General features: G+C 43.2%; 2 protein-coding genes across 2 annotated transcripts; both read right to left on the reverse strand.

Moving 5' to 3' along the window:
- Nucleotides 1–6639: 6639 nt before the first annotated feature.
- Nucleotides 6640–7554, reverse strand: LOC311183279 (mitochondrial ornithine transporter 2-like; the record flags this gene model as incomplete). The annotated part of the gene is made up of 1 exon (XM_084252633.1): nucleotides 6640–7554. The coding sequence occupies one exon, from the start codon at nucleotides 7552–7554 to the stop codon at nucleotides 6640–6642; it is 915 nt and encodes a 304-aa protein (XP_084108759.1).
- A 10592-nt stretch (nucleotides 7555–18146) lies between these two features.
- On the reverse strand, nucleotides 18147–19251 carry TAF7 (TATA-box binding protein associated factor 7; the record flags this gene model as incomplete). The annotated part of the gene is made up of 1 exon (XM_084251719.1): nucleotides 18147–19251. Exon 1 carries the CDS (start codon nucleotides 19194–19196, stop codon nucleotides 18147–18149), a length of 1050 nt encoding a protein of 349 aa, XP_084107845.1. The 5' UTR covers nucleotides 19197–19251.
- Nucleotides 19252–22124: the final 2873 nt, after the last annotated feature.

Here is a 22124-nt window from a genome sequence, read left to right on the forward strand (position 1 = left end):
GTCAACGCAAATACCTTAGAAAACAGTTGGACATTAACAACTGAATTCAACAATTAGTCCTAGACAAATACTTGAGAGTTCCAGAGTTTCTATTACTAAATACCCAAGATACATGCTTGAACAATTCTATCAGGAGGTATATATAAGAATATTTATATTAACAGTGTGCACAAGAGCAAAAATCAGGAAACAATTTAAAAGCCCACTGGTTGAATAAAACTGGATCACACAAAATGGATTATTTCACAACAGTCAAAGTGAATGAACTCCAGTAACACATGACTACTAGATTTAAACAATAATTACGTGGAAAAAATAGTACCAGAGTATTACACACAACACTATACCCTTATAAAATTTAAAACTAGATGAAAAAAACAGATGAGGAGGAAAAATATATAACACAATAAAGCATAGTTAAAAGGAGTAAGAATGGGACCTCCCTGGTGGGCAGGGGGTTAAGCACAGCACTATGAAGCAATCTGCAGTCTCTGCAGCATGAGTTCAATCCCCGGCCAGCCAGGGAGCTACCCACATGGCGCAGCAGACCCTCCTGACTCGCCCACTCCTCCCCTCAGCAGTGTCTTTAGGTCAGTCTGCCTGTTCTGTTCCCCACTCTGTCTCAGGTGAATCCTCTCACCCCCCCCCAATCTCTGGCCTGTACCCCAGCTCTTTAATGCATAAATAAATAAATCTTTAAAAAAAATGTAAGAATGATGCAGACACTACTCAGGATGGTGTTTAAGGAGGGGTAAGGTGTAGGAAGGGTGCATATATGATGACGTGTCGATTATTACACCAAGACGCTGGCATTTGGGGGAGGGGCAATGTTCATCGATTCTTATTATTACATAATAGGATTCTTATTACTATTTAAATAGATACAGATCTAGATACACAGGTGATAAGGGCTAGGTAAGTAAATAAAGCAGATGGTGTATGGACAATGATGAAAATTTATCATAACCTACTTACTTCTGTGAACCTGAGGTGCAGAAGGATTTAAAAAATATTTTAAAATATGTGATAGAATAATGAAGCGCAATGAAGTACTCTTGCCAAAAATGCTTAACTTAAACCCAGGAGCTTCCCAGGCTCGTGCTGGGGCGCTACCAGAACACAATCTTGCCTATAAGGTGGGGCTGTTCGGGCGCGGATCAGCTTTGATTCCACACAGAAAAGGGCAAAGGAGGGGCAAACATACACCAGAAGCAGAGGAGAGAAAAAGGGCGAGTGGGCGCCAACACGACCTGGCCCAGGGCAGACACGCGAGTCTGGGCCCAAGACAACCGGGTTGTGCCGCCCCCTCCTCACCAAAAGGGCCCCCGAGTCTGAGCAGATGCCCACGCCTGGTGCCCAGGAGATGGGAAGGCTTTTTGTGGCCACACGTTCAAGAACCTAGCTCGGGAACCCCGAATGTGGGCTAGAGAAGCGCTCCCTGTTTGTCCACAGGCAGAAAGCAGCCTTCCCTCGAAAAACACGAAACAGGGCCCAGCCAGGCTGTGCTGGTTACCGTAGGCTCAGGGTGTTACAGGCAGGGAGAGGGGCAGCCCAGACCCCACAAACCCAGCCAGACCCTGCCTGCTCTAAATAGGTTCTGCCATCCGTCGCTTCAACACAAAACATATGAGACTTCAGTGAAAAACAACTTTAATACAATTAGGAAACAATACAGGAAAGGCAAAGAATAGAGTTTCTAAATCAAGCACCCAAAGTTACCCATCTCCTCTTGGGTAAAAGACCACCCAAGCAGGACTGGCCCAGAGCAAGGCCCCAAAGCCTGCCACAAGCCTAAAGCAGTTTCCAGTGGGGACCCACAGAAAAGGATCAGAAACAACCAGACAAGTCTGGAGGGAAGAGAGTAAAATAAAAATCAAGACAAAAACCGCCATTGTCACCTCCTCACGGGTCTCTCACCCACGTCTGTGTCACCCAGTCCACGACCAAAAGGCAAGCGCAGTTTCTTCACGTGTCTCTCGGCTCCATGTGCCTCCTCCAGGTCTCCTCTGGCTCCATCCTGCTCCTTCCTTCCCCAGTCTCGTCCCCAGCCTCTCTCCCTGCTCAGCTCCACCCTCCCTTGGGTGGGACAGGAAACCTGGAACCTCCTCTTTCCTGGGGACCACCCTGTTCCAAGGGTACTAGGGTCTGTGAAACTTCCTTAGGCCGGAGTAGAAATACTATAGCGTCTGGCTTCTCTGGGCAGAAAATAACACCCTCCCGTGCCACTTCTGGGACACGAAGAGACGTCACGTTTCTACAAAACTACGTACCCACCTGTGATTTTTTTCTTCTCGAGGTGCGGACTAAAACCTGTGATACCAAATTTCTGGTATTGAAAAAGCCACTGTTGATGTAGAATATAAAACAACTGGTTGTTTCACCAGGGAAAAAAAAAAGGGGGGGGGTTATGCAGGACTATCCCAGAAACGGGGTCTCGGCCCCGTGCGGCCCACAAGGGGAAGCGTCAGCGGGGAGGCGGGTTCTTGCGGAAGAGGGAGTTCTGGCTTCTCATTGGCTGAGCTGCGGGGCTTCTCATTGGTGGAGCTGTTGCTGGGCGGGCTAGCTCGCCCTGGGCGCTGTGTAACACCCCCGTGCACCGCTTCCTGCTGGCGCTTTCAATCAAGAGTGCATGTAAATAAAGGCAGCGATAACACAAGAGCGGACGTGTACGGGAGAGCTCCCACTATAGGCCTTCCCCACCTAATTTTAAGTAAACTTTATTTCGCTTTTACATTGTTAAACCTGGTACTATGAACAGCAACGATACTAATAACCACCACGACCTAAAAGGGATACAGAGAGATCCTTTCCCGCCTTTTACCAACGCTCATCGGGGCATGTTAGAAGTGATATGGTTTGGGCCTCCCTGGGGGCATCATGGGTGAGTGCTGGGTTGCGAAACTGCCCTCGGCCTCTGCGACGCCAGTTCGATCCCTGGGGCTGCTCATGGGACGAGGGTCCTGCATGGTGCACAGGCCTCTCTTGCTGCTCCCCTCAGCAGAGTATCTCGGTCCTTCTGCCTGCTCTGCTCTCCGCTCTGGTGAATTCTCTCATCCTCCCGTGCTTCTGACTGTACCCAGTGCTTGTATAAAACAAACAAATAAAAAGTGAGTATTTAAAAAATAAGAAAAAAGTGATATGGTTTTTTGGGGACCTAAATGCAAGTTTAACTACTCCGAAACCAAGTTAATTTATTTCCTAGAAAAACTCTGCGCAGACTCCTGGGAAACCAAGTTAATTTATTTCCTAGAAAAACTCTGCGCAGACTCCTGGGCTAGAACTGAGATTTGAAAATGAATTTCAAAGTTCTACATGGTACTTGAGTTGTAAATTCAGGTTCTGGAGAGAGAATGTTTTCTGGCCTGTGAGTAATCTCCTTGCGACTGCAAGGTCGAGGCCTTGGCTGAGACGGGGTTGGGCGGGGGGTAGCTTGAAACTGCTTCCACCTGCATCTCCCCCCACCCCCCAAGCTGGCTCTGCACTGTTTGCACTCCCTGATAAGCAGCGTTGAAAGAACAACCAGTTCCGAGAGAAAAAAAAACTTCTTTGGAAAAGCAACTTCGACTCCGCATTCGCCACCTCTTTCCAAGGCCAGACCCTGTCCTAGAAAAGCTTGCCCCGACCCCCACGTGGGTTGGGATCTTGGCCCAGGGCGTAATTTCTTGCCCGTGAGAAACTTAGCCTGGCTCTCCTTTTCTTTACTGCGCCAATTCTTTCCGTGACCATTCTATGTACACAACTTCCTGAAAATAATTACCTTTCTTCCAAGCTCAACAACTTGGGGACATTCTCCTGTTCAAGTATAATAATTTAAAAAAAATTTCAAAGTTATGCTCTATGGAAGTGATTTTTATAGACTAGATATCAGAAAAATGGAATGACTAAATCTTAAAATATATGCCATCTCACTACAAAACACGTAAATGGTAGCTCAGTGAAGTGATGAATGTGTTAACTAATCTTATTATAGTAATCACTTCACAACATATATCAAATCGTCACATTGTACACCTTAGACTTACACAATGTTATATGTCAATTATGTCTCAATAAGACAGGAAAAAAAGAAAAAACCCTCCATGGAACTATTTTAAATATAAAAAAAAAAAACACAATATAAAAACAAAGGCCAAAAAGTTAACAAAAAATTGGATCAAGAAGAAAATTTGGAAGATATATAAAGCCTTTATTGCAGTTTGCAAACCAGGTAATGCCACTTTCCCATACAAATTGAAAGTGTGGCTCCCCAGATTTATTAAGGTAAAAACACAAAATCGGTGATAAAAGCCACAAAATGGTGTTAAAAGTTGCAAAATGAAAAATTAATCCCAAATGGCTGACAAGTGAGTTCAAACCAAAACTCTGTACCTATTGGTCTCTATCAAGAGGTGGCTAGGAACTTTCCAGATTTTGAGTAGATTTCTGCAGGGGTTTGGCAGCTGTGGTTTCCAGGAGCAGGGTACATGCTCAGTCCCATTTCCTGGCACAAACACCTGATTCCATTTCATTTTGGGCCCCATGAGCCTGAATGAGTCTATTTTCATAGTTATTCTGGTTTTAGAGTTCTTTCCTCAGTTGTCATACTGTACAGACATCATTCCTTAAATTTTGAGATTCCACAACTGGTTTTATATACACATCCATAATGGTGTGTGTGAGTGTGTGTGTGTTCTAAGCTTTATTCTAGAATATCACTTTTCTAATTGTAAAATAAACATCTAGACCTGTAGATCCTGGAGAACAGAAATCAGACCTCATTAATGACTGAATACCCAGAGCTCAATGTAGTGTGTTGTAAATGATACAAGGCAGGAAGTCAGTCCTGTTCTCTATTCTGCCTTAATCTAGACCTGCTTAGATGAAATCCCACTAAGTAACTACTGAACCATTTAAGGATGGAATATATAACATAGCTTTAAAATAAAGTAGAAAAGGAGTTTTTTTTTTTTTTTAACAAAAAAGCAAATGGAAAGACCAGCCATAGCTCTCGAGCACTCCAGGCAGAACACTGAGCATCTCTCCCCAGATGTCTGCTGCAGCCCCTACTTGTCAACATCTTGATTCCCTTGATCCCCTGGCTTCTGTTTTATGGCTACAGTTACTGCAGAGGCTTCACTGATGGCAAAAGCCAAAGGAAACTGGAGATTTAATACAAAGTTTACAATCTGATGATAGTACAGGCACACATTCTATGTAACTATTATTAAAATTGGTAGCCTGTTTGCCTTCAGTTTTACAAGCTTTTAAGAACTCTTCTTACTGAGAGAGATTCCACTGATCTTGTAGCAGCAAGGAGTGATGAGGCTTTCTCTAGTGGTGATAAGAATCAACTTCTTAATGGCCAAAGAACAGGTGCTCATCACCCAGTCTGTGGGGATCAGATGAACTATGGTTTCTTGGTATTGAAGTTTTTTGTCAGTGCATATATACATATATGGTATGATTTAATAAAATTACTTTTCTTATGTTTCATTGCTTTATAAAGTCATCATTAAAATTCATTGATGGCCAGTACCAAATTTATATGGATCCAACACTATAAAGGCATGGCAAGGAGTTATGGACTATGAGGTAAACCTCAGGGAGGGGTGGCCCTAACATTACTCACTGGAATGCAATCACTAAGTTCTGTCTAGTTCTGCATGAGAAAAAAGAACTTCATCCACAAGTACTGCCACTTGTTCACCAAACAGGGAACAAAAGCTGCTCTTAGCTTTTGCCACTCTGTTCACTGGAAGGGTTCTGATTGGTGGAGGCAGAGAATGATTCAGAATGGATCAACAACCCCTAAATGGGCCAACAGAACCAGCCCCCTGGAACACTACCCCAACCAGGACCCAGAGACTGCAAGCTAAGGACTGTTGTCAGCTATGTGGGTCTTCATCAGAGCATAGCTGCATAGCCCTAACCTCTCAACCCCTTACCTCAAACTAAAGCTTAGCAGAAAGGAAGGAAGCTCTTTGGGAGAGAAGAAGTTAAGTACAGATGACAGCAGTTGCTACTTGATGCTCTGTGCCCCATTTAACAGAGCATGGAATATGATCCCTCCTTGAAAACAAAAGGTACAATTTTAAGAGTCTAGAGCCTCTTGGGAAAGTTCAGCATGCCTACTCCAAAACTTTAATTCAAGAATATGGACACCATACCAAATATACAGGTATATTCTCCTCTTAAAAATCTTAGTAGGGTATTCTGATTTTCCAACACCACCCAAAAACCTCTGTAGCACTTAAATTGCCTAGTACAGTACACATATTTTGTAGTTTTTAAGAGCCCTTTTATCTTGAGTAGATAAGCAATCATCTATAAACATCTTCATGAAACATTGTTAATTATATTCTCCTGGTGATAGATTAACCAGGAACCAAACTTGTCTCTTTCACATTGCCAGCCAAACTACATGTAAATGTACAGTTTTATACAAAAGCCCTGATATAACTGTATTTAGCCTTCAGTTTAGGCAGAGGACCACCCACTCACTCTGTATAACCCACCCAGCACAAGAGCAGCAATTTTTATTTCAATACCATTATATGCAAAAATTATGTCATGTAAAATAGAGGTTCTTACATAAAGGTTTAGACTTAGGGGAGAAGAGATAAACAACAGTACTAAAGAGATGTGTACTTAGATCCAGGTTCACCAAGACACTTCAGCTTCAAACTGGTTCATCATCATCTTCCTGCTATATTCATAGGCCAAAATTAGTGACCCATTGGCAGGGATGGCTCTAATCATAGTAGCGCTCAGTCCAGAATATAAGACCGCGATTCCTTCAGTTTTTGCAATACTTAAAAGAGTTCCAGTAAATCCTGCCTGTTTTCCAGACATGGAAAGAACCTGAATTCTGGATTTGATACAATCCACTGGGAATACGACAAGCCAAAGGCAAACTCCAGCAAATCCACCACTTAACATCAAATGGGCAGGGCCTAGTTCATCTTTTGATCTTCCTGAAGCAAAAAAAGACCGGCTCATTTCATAGCCACCAAAGAAGCAGAAATACCCTGGTACTTCCTGCAGCAGAGTGCTGGAGAGTCCCTGGTAGAAACCCAAAGGGCCATCATTTCTAAGAATACTCTTCACGACGGACCAAACTGTGTGTTGACTTTTTCTTATCTTCCCTGACATCTCCATTTCTCTCATGGTTTGTAGCCGACACTTCACAAGCTCGGTGGGGCACAGTGTCAGGGAAGCAAATGCAGAGGCAAAAGACCCAGCGGTTGCAGTCTGTAGGTCACTCAGCTTTGCCCGCTTGTCCAGTCCAACAACTCCTTTCACAAATTGTTGGCAGAAACCGTAGCACATGAAAAGGACCGAGTTCTCGGCGATGTAGGCCACCAGCGCAGGGCCGGTCCCCCTGTAGAAGCCCCGCACGCCCACTTGGAAGTAAGTCTTCAGGAAGCACTCCATGAGGCCCTTGTACAGGCGGGGGAACGTCTGCATCTTCACTTTCATTGTGTCGAAAGGCTGCCCGGTCAGGACACACACTATACCCCCGAGGGCCCCCGCGGTGAGGTCGATGGTGGCTTGGATGGCAGGATTGGACTTCATATTCGCTCACTCTCTGCTGGTCTCTGTGGAAAGTTACTTCTGGAGCCTAGGACTCGGGTCTCACGTCCCGCCGCCTAGTTTCGGCTCTCACCCTCCGAAGGGAGAAGCCGGTAAACCAGACGCCAGGCCGCGGGCCGCCCTCCCCGCGCTCTGAGATTAACTCCTGGCGGGCGACCTCGCGCGCGCCCCTCTCCCGTGCGCCCCTCTCCTGCGCGGGCAGCGCCCGGCGACGCCGGGTTTCCTGGCGCCGAATCGCCCACAGACGCCTCCCCGCGCCTAGCCCGGCCCCGCCATAACCAACGCCCGGCCCGAGGGATGCACACTAAATCAGCACTTTGAATGGATTATGAGACAGCAATGGAAAGCTGTTCAATAAATTCTTCCAGCTATGGCCCCGCCTCTGGGCGCCACGGTTCACTCTGAGGAGAGAGAAAAGCTCTACCATTCGGTCAGACCCCCTTCTCCCATTTCTAACTAGCAAAACAAAATAGATATTCCCAGTAGGTCGACCCCAGAGACAAAAGGTCAATGTACAGAAGTAGAGATTTTAAATGGGGAAGACAAACTACGTAGGGGGTTTTCCATGATAATTGGTGAGTCCTTTTAACGAGCAAACACTAACCATGTCCGGCCGGGCCTGGGGCCCTGCAGAGGTGCCAGCCGCGCCCCGTCTCTCCAGGTCCAGCGCTTCATTCTCCAGGGGGCGCGGAGGGAGGCTGGAGATGGGCTATTGCTGCTGTGGGCCTGCGGCGCTGAAGAACGGCTATTTCGTGGCCCACAACATGGCCCAAAATCTGTAGCTGGAGCCCTGGGAGCTGGTGAGACGCAGTCCTCCACATGTCCAGATGTAAGAAACACATTTTACAACCTGCTTGGGAAACAAATATTTATATATCGCAAGAACCTTGATAGAAAAACGCTGTGGCTCCAGCGCTTTATGTTTACTAAGTTTCCCACTGAGGGGCCACCAAGCTTTATGCAGCAGCCGCAGCAGAATTTTCAGGATATAAATGACAGCTGGCCAAAATTTGGCGGGTTTGGACACTAGTGAGGATGCACATAATTCCGGCAGTGGAACAGTTCTCCTAAAGGTTTATATCCTAAGGTCTAGTTGGTATTTCACTTCTGGGGTGAAGGCAGAATGGGGAAAGGGACATAAAGTGTGCTGAGATAATGCTTTCATTTAGAAGGCTTCCTTGTCTGAATGTCTGTCAATAAGTATTTAAAAGGGAGGCACAGGGCCTTCCCGGTGGCGCAGCGGTAGAGCGCTGGGTTGCGAAGCTGCCCGCAGCCTCTGCAGAGCTGGTTCAAGTCCCGGCTGCTCCCCGGCCACCGGAGGAGGGTCCCACATGGCGCACATGTTAGGGGGAAATGACGTCCTGAGCTAATCCCATACAGGCTTTGTGGACCCCACCCCCACTCCAGACTAAAGCCGCCCACTGCTTCCCTCAGCAGTGTACTTCGGTCCTTCTGCCTGGTCTGCTCCCTGCTCCGGCTTTGGTGAATTCTCTCACCCCCCCGCGCTTCTGACTGTACCCAGTGCTTGTATAAATAATAAATAAATAAATCTTTAAAAATAAAATAAAATAAATAAATAAATAAAAGGGAGGCACAGAGGACCTCCCTGGTGGCGCAAGGGGTTAAGCACCACACTATGAAGAATCCGCAGCCTCTGCAGCATGAGTTCGATCCTGCAGCCAGCCAGGGAGCAGCCCACATAGCGCAGCAGACTTCTCCTATCTCACCTGCTGCTCCCCTCAGCAGTGTATTTCAGTCAGTCTGCCTGTTCTGTTCCCTATTCTGTCTCTAGTGAATCCTCTCACACCATCCCCCTCCCCCCTCTGGCCTGTGCCCCAGCTCTTGTATGCATAAATAAATGTTAAAAAAAAAAATAAAAGTGAGGCACAAAAAAGCAGATCGTGCACAGGAGTTTGTCAGCAGGTAGACTTTGCTGTAGTGGTGTCCTGGCCTTTTCAGTATTTGAATTTCTTTTCTCCAGAATCACATGGTTTCTTCAGAGAATAATCTTCCAATCTTATCTGGGGTGGGGGGAGTGGGGGAGAAGGGAGAACACATAACCCTGATAATGAGATCCAAGAGAGGGGAGGTGACATTTCTGCAGTAAAGCATATGGACTTTCATATAATTCCCTTGTTAGATACTATACCCCCCCTACCCCCCGCCCCCCCCCCAGTTTTCAACTATGCCTGTTTCTCTGAGTTCCAGCGCCTTGAGATCAATTTACCCAGAAAAGAAACTTTCCATATGTATGTTAGGGAAGGAAAAATCATGTTCCTTCCTAGGGCAGGACAGGGATCCTGGATGTCCATTTGCTCTGAACAGATTTTAATGAATCCTGTTTCCAGCCCCACTGCTTTCTTCACTCTGTCTCTCTGATCAAAAAAAAAAACCAGATTTTTCCAATTGTTACTAACATCAAATATCAGATCTTGAACTTAAGAGTTGAAGAGCGGACTCTCCATCTACCCAATCCATCTACTCTTCCAATTGAACTTTTTTTTTAAAGATTTATTTACTTATGGGGGCCTCCCCTGGTGGTGCAGCGGTTGAGCGCAGGGCTGCAAAAGCTGCCCATAGCCTCTGCAGCGCCGGTTCAATCCCCGACCACCGGCAAGGGTCCCACATGGCATGACAGACCTCTCCTGCCACGCCCGCTGCTCCCCTCAGCAGTGTATTTTGTCAGTCTGCCTCTTCTGTTCCCCGCTCTGGCTCTGGTGAATTCTCTCACCCTCCCGCACTTCTGACTGTACCCAGTGCTTGTATAAATAAATAATCTTTTAAAAAAGAGATTTATTTACTTATGCATACAAGAACTGGGGTACAGGCCAGAGGTGGAGGTGTATATGAAAGGATTCACCAGAGACAGAGTGGGGAGCAGAATAGGCAGATTGACTGAAATACACTGCTGAGGGGAGCAGTTGGCAAGTCAGGAGAGGTCTGCTGCACAATGTGGGTCACCTCCCTGGCCAGGGATGGAACTCATGCTGCAGTGGCTGTGGATAGCTTCATAGTGCTGTGTCTTAACCACTTGTGCCACCAGGGAGGCCCTGAACTACTTCTTTAAATGGTCATTATGTATTAGTTCTAGCTTCACATACTACAAATCACCCAGAAATGTAATGACATAAAAAATAAAGTTTCCTTGAGTCTGAAATTCCAGAGAGAGAGGTCTCTCAATTTTTTTTTGAAGATTTATTCATTTATGCATACAAGAGCTGGGGTACATGCCAGAGATGCGGAGGAGTGAGAGGATCCACCAGAGACAGAGTGTGAAACAGAACAGGCAGATTGACTGAAATACACTGCAGAGGGGAGCAGCGGGCAAGACAGGAAAGGTTTGCCTCGCAATGTGGGTTTCTCCCTGGCCGGCTGGGGATCTAACTTGTGCTGCAGAAGACGAGGATTGCCTCATAGTGCGGTGCTTAATCCCTTGTGCCACCAGGGAGACCCAAGTCCCTCAATCTTAAAGACCGATTTCAAAGCTGTATTTCAAATTTTTAATGGAAGCACCTCTCTTCTGGGTACCAGAAATCTGTATTGGTTTTCTACTGTTGCATAAAAAAATTACCAAAAAATGAAGTGGTGTAATAGCATGTACTTAGATCTGTTTCTGTGAGTCATGAATTCAGGAGTTACTTAGCTGTGTATCTCTGACCTAGAGGTCTCTTATGGGGTTAGTCAAGATGTCATCTGGGCTTGATTAACATTGGAGAATGACTCCAAGATGGCTTAATTACAAGACTGGCAAATTCTGTTGGTTGTTGGCAGGAGGCCTCAGTTCATCATCAATTGGTCTTCCTTCATGACTGCTGGTGTGTTCTGGTGGGGAGTGATTTATTTCTCTCAGAACTAGTGCTCCAAAAAGCAAGACAAAAGTCTCAAGTCTTTTGTGATCTAGCTTGGAATTCAAACATCATTTCTGCAACATCTCATTGTTACTCAGGATAATCCTATACCATTAGCAGGGCACTAAGAATCAATAGGAGCAATCTTGGAGGCTAGCTGCCACTGTACCTATGAGAATTAAAGGGGGAAAAAATCTAAGTGAAGACTGTGGACTGTGGAAGACAAGATTTTCCATGGGAGGATCACTTGCAGGAATCACATGACCTGGAACACAGGCATTGAGGATAAATAGGAAACTGAATTAAATCCAGGAAATGTAGAGGGGAAGGTATCTTTGTTGTAGGAACATCCATGAAGTTGTTTTTCTGTCTAGGAACATGTTTTCCTAGATGCATAAGAAAAAATAGAATTAAGATGGTATAAAAAGATACAGACATGAGAATTTCCTCCATGGATAAAAAAAAAAAAAAGTGTGGGGCCAGTTGAACAAATTTTGTGAGAACAGAAAAGAGTGTAAAGTATGTGAGAGGTACAGTTACCCAGTAGATGTACACACCTTCCAAATCAGTGTTGGACTGGATTGCTTTGGTTTCAATTTTCTCTGAAATTAGGGCCAAAATTTATTCTGTTCATCTACCAAGGAGCAAGAGACAACCTTTGGTTGTTTACAAGATGAAATATAGATACTATTAACATCCCAGGCAAGAGAAAGAACAGGATGTTTTGACAAACAAGCTATATTAACTATATACCTGCTAACAATGGAAGTCAAGATACAGGCTATTACAGGAAAAAGAACTGGAAGGAGGAAGTTTCAGAATGCTCTGAAAATGGCCGAGTTGTGACACTGCCCCTGCAGTGGGCTTGTTCTGTTGAGCTTTCTTCTTTACACGCACCTGAAATGAAACAAATCTTCCTCATGAGTAATGGGGACTTCAGGACAGCGCTGTCTCAGGACAGCCTGCATATGTGAAGGTTAGAGAATGGGGCCCTATGCAATGGCAACACAAATTACGAGGATATATATGGAAAGAAAACCCAAGATCTTTTAAAATTTGTATAATTGCTCAAAATCCATTGAAACTTTACCAAGCAGTTACTGAAATTCTAGGTATCTGGGTCACATGTTTTCTTATAGAAGTAAACATCTCTTACAATCTAAGAATATTTATTACGTAGGCCTCCCTCGTGGCTCAGGGGTTAAAGTCTTGGTGCTATCAAGCTATCGCCAGCCACTGTGGCCTGAGTTTGATCCCCAGTCAGGAAGCTAACCCACCTGGTGCAGCAGACCTCTCCTGTCTCGCCTGCTGCTCCCCTCAGCAGTGTATTTCAGTGGTTCCGCCTATTCTGCTCCCCACTCTATCTCTGATGAATCCTCTTACCATACCACCACCACCACCCCCACCCCTCGGGCCTGCACCCCAATTCTTGTATGCATAAATAAATAAATCTTTTTTTTTAAGATTTATTTATTTATGCATACAAGAGCTGGGGCACAGGCCAGAGATGCGGGGAGGGGGAGATGAGAGGATTCACCAGAGACAAAGTGGGGAGCAGAACAGGCAGACGGACTGAAATACACTGCTGAGGGGAGCAGCAGGCGAGACAGGAGAGTTCTGCTTCACCATGTTGGTTCCTCTCTGGCTGGCAGGGGATCGAACTCGTGCTGCAGAGGCTGTGGATTTCTTCATAGTGTGGTGCTTAACCCCTTGCACCACCAGGGAGGCCCTAAATAAATTAAATCTTTAAAAAAAAAAAAAAAAAAAGAATGCTCATTACCTGGCATGAGATTCCAGTTCAAGAATACTTGAAACTCTGGTATGGAAATCCATTCCCTGCAAACTACAACCTGGAAAACAAGGCTTATTTCTGTGAAAATTAGAACAAAAAGAGAGATCTCTGTAGTCCTGATCTTATAGAACAATTTAGAAAATGAAGAACAATTAATTCTTTCATCATCTCACTCTGACCACCAGACATGAAACAGTGCTACTTTCAGATCTGGAGGAGCCCACATATCTGTAACTAAAGAGAAATGTAAATGTCCTATTTCTATTAAAGCTATTCTGGAGAATGTTACATTTTCCTTAAGACCAAGAATCATGAGGGAAATGATCTAAACCGTCATTAAATTGTCATAGTTGTACTCATAGTAGAGAATAAAAATCAAGTCATAGTTGTACTAATAGTACTAAGAAGTCAAGTGCCATAAAATTGAATGGAATGGACAGAGAAAGTTACCTGAGAAAGTGAGGATTGAGCTGAGGCCTGAATTACAAATATCTAGCCATAAGAATCTCTGAAGACCATTCCAGGGGAAAAGAACTGCAGATCTTCTTTCTCACCCACAGAAAGAGCGGCTGCAGACAGAAAAGGCGGCCAGTATGGCTGCTGTGTGGTGAGCAGTCTTATGAGTCTCTATTTTCAGAGAATTCTGACTGGGCAATAAGAAATAAAAGAGTACACAGTCCTTCAAAGACATGAACTGTCATAATTTATCTAAATTTTCACCAATAAACATTTGCTCTCTGAATCCGAATATCAGGCTTATGACATCTGAGATGGGCTACAAGATCCAACTTACCTAATTTACAGATAAAAATCAAAATGACTACCATGGAGACATGAATGTTTATTGCAGCATTCTGTGTAACAGTAAATGTAAAAAAAAAAAAAAAAAAAAATACACCTGCGTGGCCAGCAATAGGGGAATGAAGAAAAAACATCTATGTCATGAAAATAAGCAATAATTTATGAATGCTGATAAGGAAGAATCCCATGTATTTTTTAGTGATGAAGTTTGAAATGGTATCTATAACAGGCTGGCAATAGCTTGATAGCACTGAGACTTTAACCCCTACACCATCAGGAAGGGCCCTGAATCAAGTTTTTTAAAACCAGTAATAAAGCTGTAATAGTACACTGAGTCCTTTGTTTTGTGCTAATATATTTTAAGCTTTCTTTCTGTTGTAATTTATAAGCTTTAATTTAGACTTAATTTGAAATCAGTTAATCACATTAAAAGTTGTTTATTTACTTATCATTTTGATAACTCTTTAAATATTTACTCCTATTATGTTCAGCCCCTAGTGAATAGGCAAAATATTTTGCTTTTATTATTAATTTACTCTGTGTTAGCATTGTTCAAGTCCTTTGTATGGATCAACTCAAAAACCAACAGTTAATAACTCAATGGCCTATGAAGTAGGTAGTATCTCAACTTTAGAGATGAGAAAACTGAGGCAAACAGATTAAGTTCTTTCTCAAGACTATACAACTAGTAAAATTACTGTTGTAGGATACAAACCTACACACTTCATCTCTCAATCTTGAGATTTTATCTCTTTTCTATTCTTAAGTTTACGTAACTAACCTACCTAGAGGTTATGAACATAAATAATTTACACTAGTATGATAAATGCATAACAGAGTATTTATCCCAGCATACCATTATAGAGTACATGAAATTCAATACTTAAGTATTTAGTTCTGTACTTTATATCCAGTGTCTGATACTGTTTGGCGCAATAAATATTTGAAAGAACAGAGTCCAGGCAAAGGAGCAACAGCATTCTTTAATCTGGAAATCAAGAAAGTCTTGGCTGATACTTAGGCTGAGAACTGAGGGTTAAGTAGGACTAGGTCAAACAAAAACGAAGAGTTTCCTAGGTGGAGTAAAAAGGTTGTTAATAGGTTCAAGAGCTCAAGAGATGAAGAGTTATAAACTCCTTGTAAAAAATGTAAATTTATATGGATTGAACACAGTGAGACTAGACTATTAAGTAAATGGAACTCATAATCATGTCTTTTTTTTTTAAGATTTATTTTATTTTATTTATTTATTTATACAAGCACTGGGTACAGTCAGAAGTGTGGGAGGGTGAGAGAATTCACCAGAGCCAGAGGGGGGAGCAGAGCAGGCAGAGGGACCGAAGTACACTGCTGAGGGGAGCAGCGGGTGGCAGGAGAGGTCTGCGCACCATGTGGGACCCTCCTCTGGTGGCCGGGGAGCAGCTGGGGATGGAACCGGCGCTGCAGAGGCTGCGGGCAGCTTCGCAACCCAGCGCTCAACCGCTGCGCCACCGGGGAGGCCCATAATCATGTCTTTTTAAGAACTATAAATACTCCTCAAAGCAAGGATCTATCATTAAAGGTTTTAGCATGGGGGTGACATAATCAAGTGTCTTACTTATAACAATACCTTTGGAGGCTGAGTCAAACTACATGATAAAATGTGTGTGTGCACAGATGGAAGCTATTGCCCATGAGTAAGACTACAAGGAAAAGAAACAATGAATTTCATTTTGAACATTCAGGGTTGAGATGTGCTAGAATCAAGTGTTTCCAATACAGAGCTGAATATACTAAATGTGGAGCTCAGAAGAGATTAGGTTTAGAGGTTAAAAGTATCAGAATCAGCAGAACCCTTAAATAGATATGAGAGTAATGAAATCACTAGGCCATTTTCTTATTCTATCTTTCCCATTACTGATAGAACTCAGTAATCACTGGTGTTGCCATCTTCATAAAAAATATATTGACAATCATCCACTGTAAAGCCAAATATAGTGGAAGCTTTTCAGGTGTTACATCCTTTAAGTGTAGTAAAATACAAAGCATCTTAAACCAGAATATGTCACATACCTAATATATTACAAAATTTGACTCTTATTACATGCAAACCTTAAGAAATAATCCAAAGGCTGGATATTGAGAAACTTCACTTAAGTCTACATATTCTATATTGGGATATTTAAATGATACGTACATTTTGGTACAAAAAAAAAAATAAAGGTTCAGATGTGAAAAAATAAAATTAGTCTGTGAGGTCTTCAAATATCAGTATGACTGTAGACTTGAGATGTCTGGACAGTTTTGCTTACTATTTCACCACTGATATTTCCAGTCAAATACAAAATTAAAATAAGCTTTAAGTATTTGCTCCATGAGATTAATAATTTCAAACCAAAGCTTTTCTTTATAAACTAATGTCAGAAATGCAAAATGTTCCAAGTTTGGTCACTGGTTTTTCAAAAATAGCTCAAATGTGAGCTATTCAATTAGGCTATTTAATAATATGAATATTATGTTTAAGAAATTTTAAGGGCCTCCCCGGTGGCGCAGCGGTTGAGCGCTGGGTTGCGAAGCTGCCCCCGGCCTCTGCGGCGCTGGTTTGATCCCCGGCTGCTCCCCGGCCATCGGAGGAGGGTCCCACATGGTGCGCAGACCTCTCCTGCCGCCCGCTGCTCCCCTCAGCAGTGTACTTCAGTCCTTCTGCCTGCTCTGCTCCCCACTCTGGCTCTGGTGAATTCTCTCACCCTCCCGTGCTTCTGACTGTACCCAGTGCATGTATAAACAAAACAAACAAACAAACAAACAAAATAAATAAAAAAAAAACATGCCTCTATAAAAAAAAAAAAAATGTTAAAAAAAAAAAAATTTTAAAATATCAGACCATAGTACTGATTTCCTTTATGAACAATTTTGATAACCTGGCATGGACAAAACACCTCAGCTCTCAGAATATTATTAAATAGTTGCAGAAATTAAGTTGCAAATATTTAGAAATACAATAACCCAAAGGAATGGAATGATTCACTGCATAGTACTTGATAGCCTTCCTTTATTGTTTCTACTATTTTAAAGTGATTATAGTACTTTTTATACAATTAAAAATATCCATCATGCACAAAAATTTGGGTAGTTTAGAATTTGTACCAAGTGCTTCCTAACCTCCACATAGAGCCGTTGAATTGGAAACTTAACATAATGCAAAGATGACATTTCCCAAATTCTTTGCCCCTGCTGTGTTCCTTTTTTCCTTAAAGTCCAACATAACTGCTTTTTTTTTTTTTTTTTTTTAAATAGAGGCATGTTTTTATTTATTTATTTGTTTGTTTGTTTTGTTTACACATGCACTGGGTACAGTCAGAAGCGCGGGAGGGTGAGAGAATTCACCAGAGCCAGAGCGGGGAGCAGAGCAGGCAGAAGGACCGAAGTACACTGCTGAGGGGAGCAGCGGGCGGCAGGAGAGGTCTGCGCGCCATGTGGGACCCTCCTCCTGTGGCCGGGGAGCAGCCGGGGATCGAACCGGCGCCACAGAGGCCGCGGGCAGCTTCACAACCCAGCGCTCAACCGCTGCGCCACCGGGGAGGCCCCATAACTGCTTCTTATAAAATCAAATGGCTCAGTCATTAAACCCCAACAAAAACCACCTCATAAGAATAACTGACACACAACCCTTAAAAGAAGAAGACACATACGAGGTGAAAATTAGTTGCTTTTATTGTTAAAAAAAAGTTTTATGAATTTCTTTGCAACTCTACTTGAGAATTGCTCTGAGTAACTGAAAAAATAGCTCCTGCAGAGAAAAACATCTAAACTAACTTCACTGCTTCTAGAAGATGAAGAAACAGCAAAGTCCAGCTGTTTATTAAAGTCCATGATTATTAAGTTTGAACTGCCCATTCCACTACTCCTGCAACTTTCCTACAATCACTCATCACACAATCCTACTTCTACAAGATAAGTACCTGGCAAAGTGGTACTGAGAAAAAAATAAGATAGACGTTCACATTTATATTTGCCTATAAGACAAACTGAATAGAAAGCAGCAGAGAAAATGGGAACCACTGCAAAGGTATATCATTAGTCCAAGTAATGAAGTCCAGATTTTTCTTTCAATACTGACCAGATTAAGGAATGATTATGTTTCAAAGCTCTCCTCACTTCTCTAGGAGTGATTCCAGCTCTTCTTGCAAAGAACTAAGTTGCTCCTTCTCCCGGTCTTCCTTTTGTTTGAGTTCATCCAGCACAGCCTGAAATCGGTTCTTGAGAGCCAGATTTTCCACTTTCATGATTAGATCCTCCTGTCGTTTTGCTCTGTCCTGGGTCTCTTGGAGCTTGCCTTTCATGTTATCAATCTGTTTCTGAATTCCCATAACCAACTGATTGGTTCCCTCATTTTCTTGGTGCTGCTCATCTGATTCATTTAACTTGTCCTGTAGCTGTCTTTCCAGATCTTCCTCAGTGTCGATGATGTTTATATCTTCTTCATCTTGATGCTGTGTCTCATCTTCATCATCACTGCTACTGCTGAGGTCATTGAATATCTCCCGAAGCTCATCATGTTCTAATGAGTCATGGCCCTGTCTGTGACCAGACATCCCAGGAGAAGAGATATCAAGGCCCTGATTTTCTGTTTCTTTTGTTTCATCTTCAGCAATTATTTCCCAACGAGTACTGACCGCTTCAGCATCTGTACTCAGTAAACGTTTTACTTCTTTTTCCACATCTGGAGATTCAATATACTTCTTCTTTGCTGTCTTCCGAAATCTTCTCTTTCTTACATTTTTTAGAGGCAGAGTGATTCCATGATTCCATATAAACTTTTTCTCTTTGTCCTTATCTTTTTTCTTGCTTGCTTTAGGATCAGTAGTAGCAACTGGTTCCTCCACAGGAGGATAGAGATCACCATCAACTGTGGACACAAGCATCTGACAAATATCAGCAGTCTTGTAAAAAGTTTTTTTATCAATGGTTTTCAAACTTTCCATAACACACGGCAGATCTACCAATTTTGAAGCCAATGGCACCCGGTCAACTCTGACAATTCCATGACGTCCATCAGGGTGTAACTCAATTGTCAGTCTATCTTTCAGGTTGACATGGCCAGATTGTACTGCCCGCCTCACCGTGGAGGCATATTCCGGAGGTAGGCGTAAGATAAACTGGCTCTCTAATTCGTGAGGAGCATCATCTTTGCTCTTACTCATCTTGTCTTTGAGACTCCTCTAAAAACCACTTGTTGCACTAAAAAGTTCCAGCTATTCCAACAGCTAGAAAGACCAGTTTGTTACTAACTTCCGGAAATCTTTGCACACAATTCTAAGTAGAACAGGAGGTAAGCATCTGTTTTGTCTTAATTTTGAATTAAGTCCCAAATTTTTCTAAATATGCTGTGATTGCATACCAGTAATTAGACACACTTCGTCCATTTAAATCTACTAGCTGCAACGCCGAGTTCCAGCCTCCAGATGCCACTGCCGCACAATGCAGGGAGAGCCAGGGAGCAGGAAAGCAAATGGCGGCTCCTGCGGAAGGGTTTTCGGCGCAGAAATTAAGGCCCAGCAGACATTCCCAATCCACAAACTCTCCCGGAACAAAGATATTCAGAAAAGCGGAGCACAGCGAGCGTCCTTCGCATCGGGTACTTACAATCCTGCGATGTAAATAAACGCAGCTTCCGCGAACAGGAACGAGCGGAACAGTAAGCCAGTGGGAGGAGGGCGGGCAGGGGACGAGCGTCTCCTAATCCCTTTGTTCTTCCCGGCTCTTGGCAAAGCGATCTGGTACTGACCCGGTGAAATCACCAGGACGGAGAGCGCGAAACGTCGCTGAGACCCGCAGCTCCGCAGCTCCGCAGCTCTCTCCCCGGACCAGCCCACGCAGCGGAGCAGGAAGCTGGCGCCAGGCGGCAGTGAATGACAGCTCGGCTCGGCGGAAATGCTTACGGTCCCGGCGCGCGCATGCGCAACGCGCAATTGCGCTTTCCGGCATGGCGTCTCTTATCGCGAGAATTCGGTTTTACCCGCGTTCAGAACGAGCTTTCGGTTTGATAATATTTATTGACTAGGGAAATGCAGATCCTCCCACCCCCCCCCATCCCCCCGCCCACCCGGCGCTCCGCGGAACTGTTGTGGGACTGCCGTGGGGCCGGCTTTGCTTCCGGAAACGTTTAGGATGCTTCACGGTACATCCAATCTGGAGCTAATACAAGAATTTGTAACTAGCCATACGGTGGCGTGAAGAGGATATTGTAAATATGTATTCAACATAACAGCTTATTTTGTTTTCTTTTTGAAAATGCCCTGATGGGACCTATGTCTCAGGGTCTGATTCTGTTCTGATGGGTTCCAAAGGAACAAGAATGATTCCTCTTTTTAATGTTTGGCGTGGATATAAATGTAAATAGAAAAGTGTTCTGGAAACACATGCTTGTTTAGGACACAGTTGACTTATAGACAAATGGTCTGATTGAAGTAGAATATAATTACGGTTTTACTCCCTGTCATTCATTTGCCAGTAAACTTCTAAATTAGGAATTTTGTAATTCCACTTATACTATTTTGGTAGCTGTTTTTTGCTTATCTCTTCTGAATAGTGAAGTATTCATAAGCACGGATTTCTAGTATTTCACCCTATCTTGCTTCTGTTTCCATTTATTTTTAAATAGTCATTTTTGGGTATATCATCAAAAATTTAATTTCTATTTCTAAAATACTAACTCATCTAGATTTAAGAGAAGTTTCTTAAAATGTGATTAACCAGCTTGCGCATTTTTTTTTTTTTGTACTTACCACTGATTACTTACCACAGAATACTTCACTATTCCATGATAATCAGGCATCTTTTTTTCTTGTACATCGTGTCCGGGTGCCTAGTATCAACATGTGGGAAATAAACACAAATAATTGCCAATTAGATGAAACAGTTGAGCGACTTAGAAAGAACATACTGCCAAACCTTTAATAACCTTTAAAAGAAAATACATTGTGTCATCTTATGATCCACGTTTATATACATATCCTCTCTAGCCTAGATTGTTATGAGCAGAGAAGTTTGCTAATATCTGTATGAATGCGCCCTCTTTGGTTTCGGCAGAGTGTAACATGATACATGATGGGAGAAAATTAAAATCGTCTTGTACCAGTTTGATTATTTTGTGTTAAATTGAAGGAGAAATTATGCTTTTCCGAAGAATGATAGCTGATTTATCTATAATTTTTTTAAAGATTTATTTATTTTATTTATACAAGCACTGGGTACAGTCAGAAGCGCAGGAGGGTGAGAGAATTCACCAGAGCCAGAGCAGGGAGCAGAGCAGGCAGAAGGACCGAAGTACACTGCTGAGGGGAGCAGCGGGTGGCAGGAGAGGTCTGCGCACCATGTGGGACCCTCCTCTGGTGGCCGGGGAGCAGCTGGGGATCGAACCAGCACTGCAGAGGCTGCGGGCAGTTTCGCAACCCAGCGCTCAACCGCTGCGCCACAGGGGAGGCCCTATCTATAATTTTTTAAAAAGATTTATTTATGTATACAGAGCTGGGATGTAGGGCAGAGGTGGGGGGGTGGAGGCGGGGGGTGTGTGAGAGGCTTCACCAGAGACAGACTGGGGAGAAGAACAGGCAGATTGACTGAAATACACTGCTGAGGAGAGCTGCAGGGGAGACAGGAGAAATCTGCTGCGCTTTGTGGGTAGCTTCCTGACCAGCTGGGGATCAAACTCATGCTGCAGATTGCTTCAGAGTGCTGATGCTTAACCCCTTGCACCACCAGGGAGGCCCCTGATTTATCTATAATTTCAAGTGCAATCTATATCTTGTTTGCAGAGATGAAGTTTTTTCAATGTCCTTGTCGCTTAAATATACCTGATTTTACTTTTTACATATATAAGAGTTTAACACACTAGCCTCTGCATAATGCTTCATTTAACAACATAAAATGTGAAGCCAGGCTTATACATAAAATTAGCCTAAATATTGCTTTGCATTGTACTTGCATGTGCATTTTAGGATGTTTAAATATCCTTGTCATAGAAAGTAACTTAAGATAAATCTTAGGCAGTTATTATTTGCAAACATTATGATGTATTTTAGTTAGTAAACCTTTGAGTGGAAGGTTGTCAGAGATAATTAAAAGGATCA

Source organism: Talpa europaea, assembly GCF_964194135.1.
Source record: "Talpa europaea genome assembly, chromosome: 13".
Taxonomy (NCBI): Eukaryota; Metazoa; Chordata; class Mammalia; order Eulipotyphla; family Talpidae; genus Talpa; species Talpa europaea.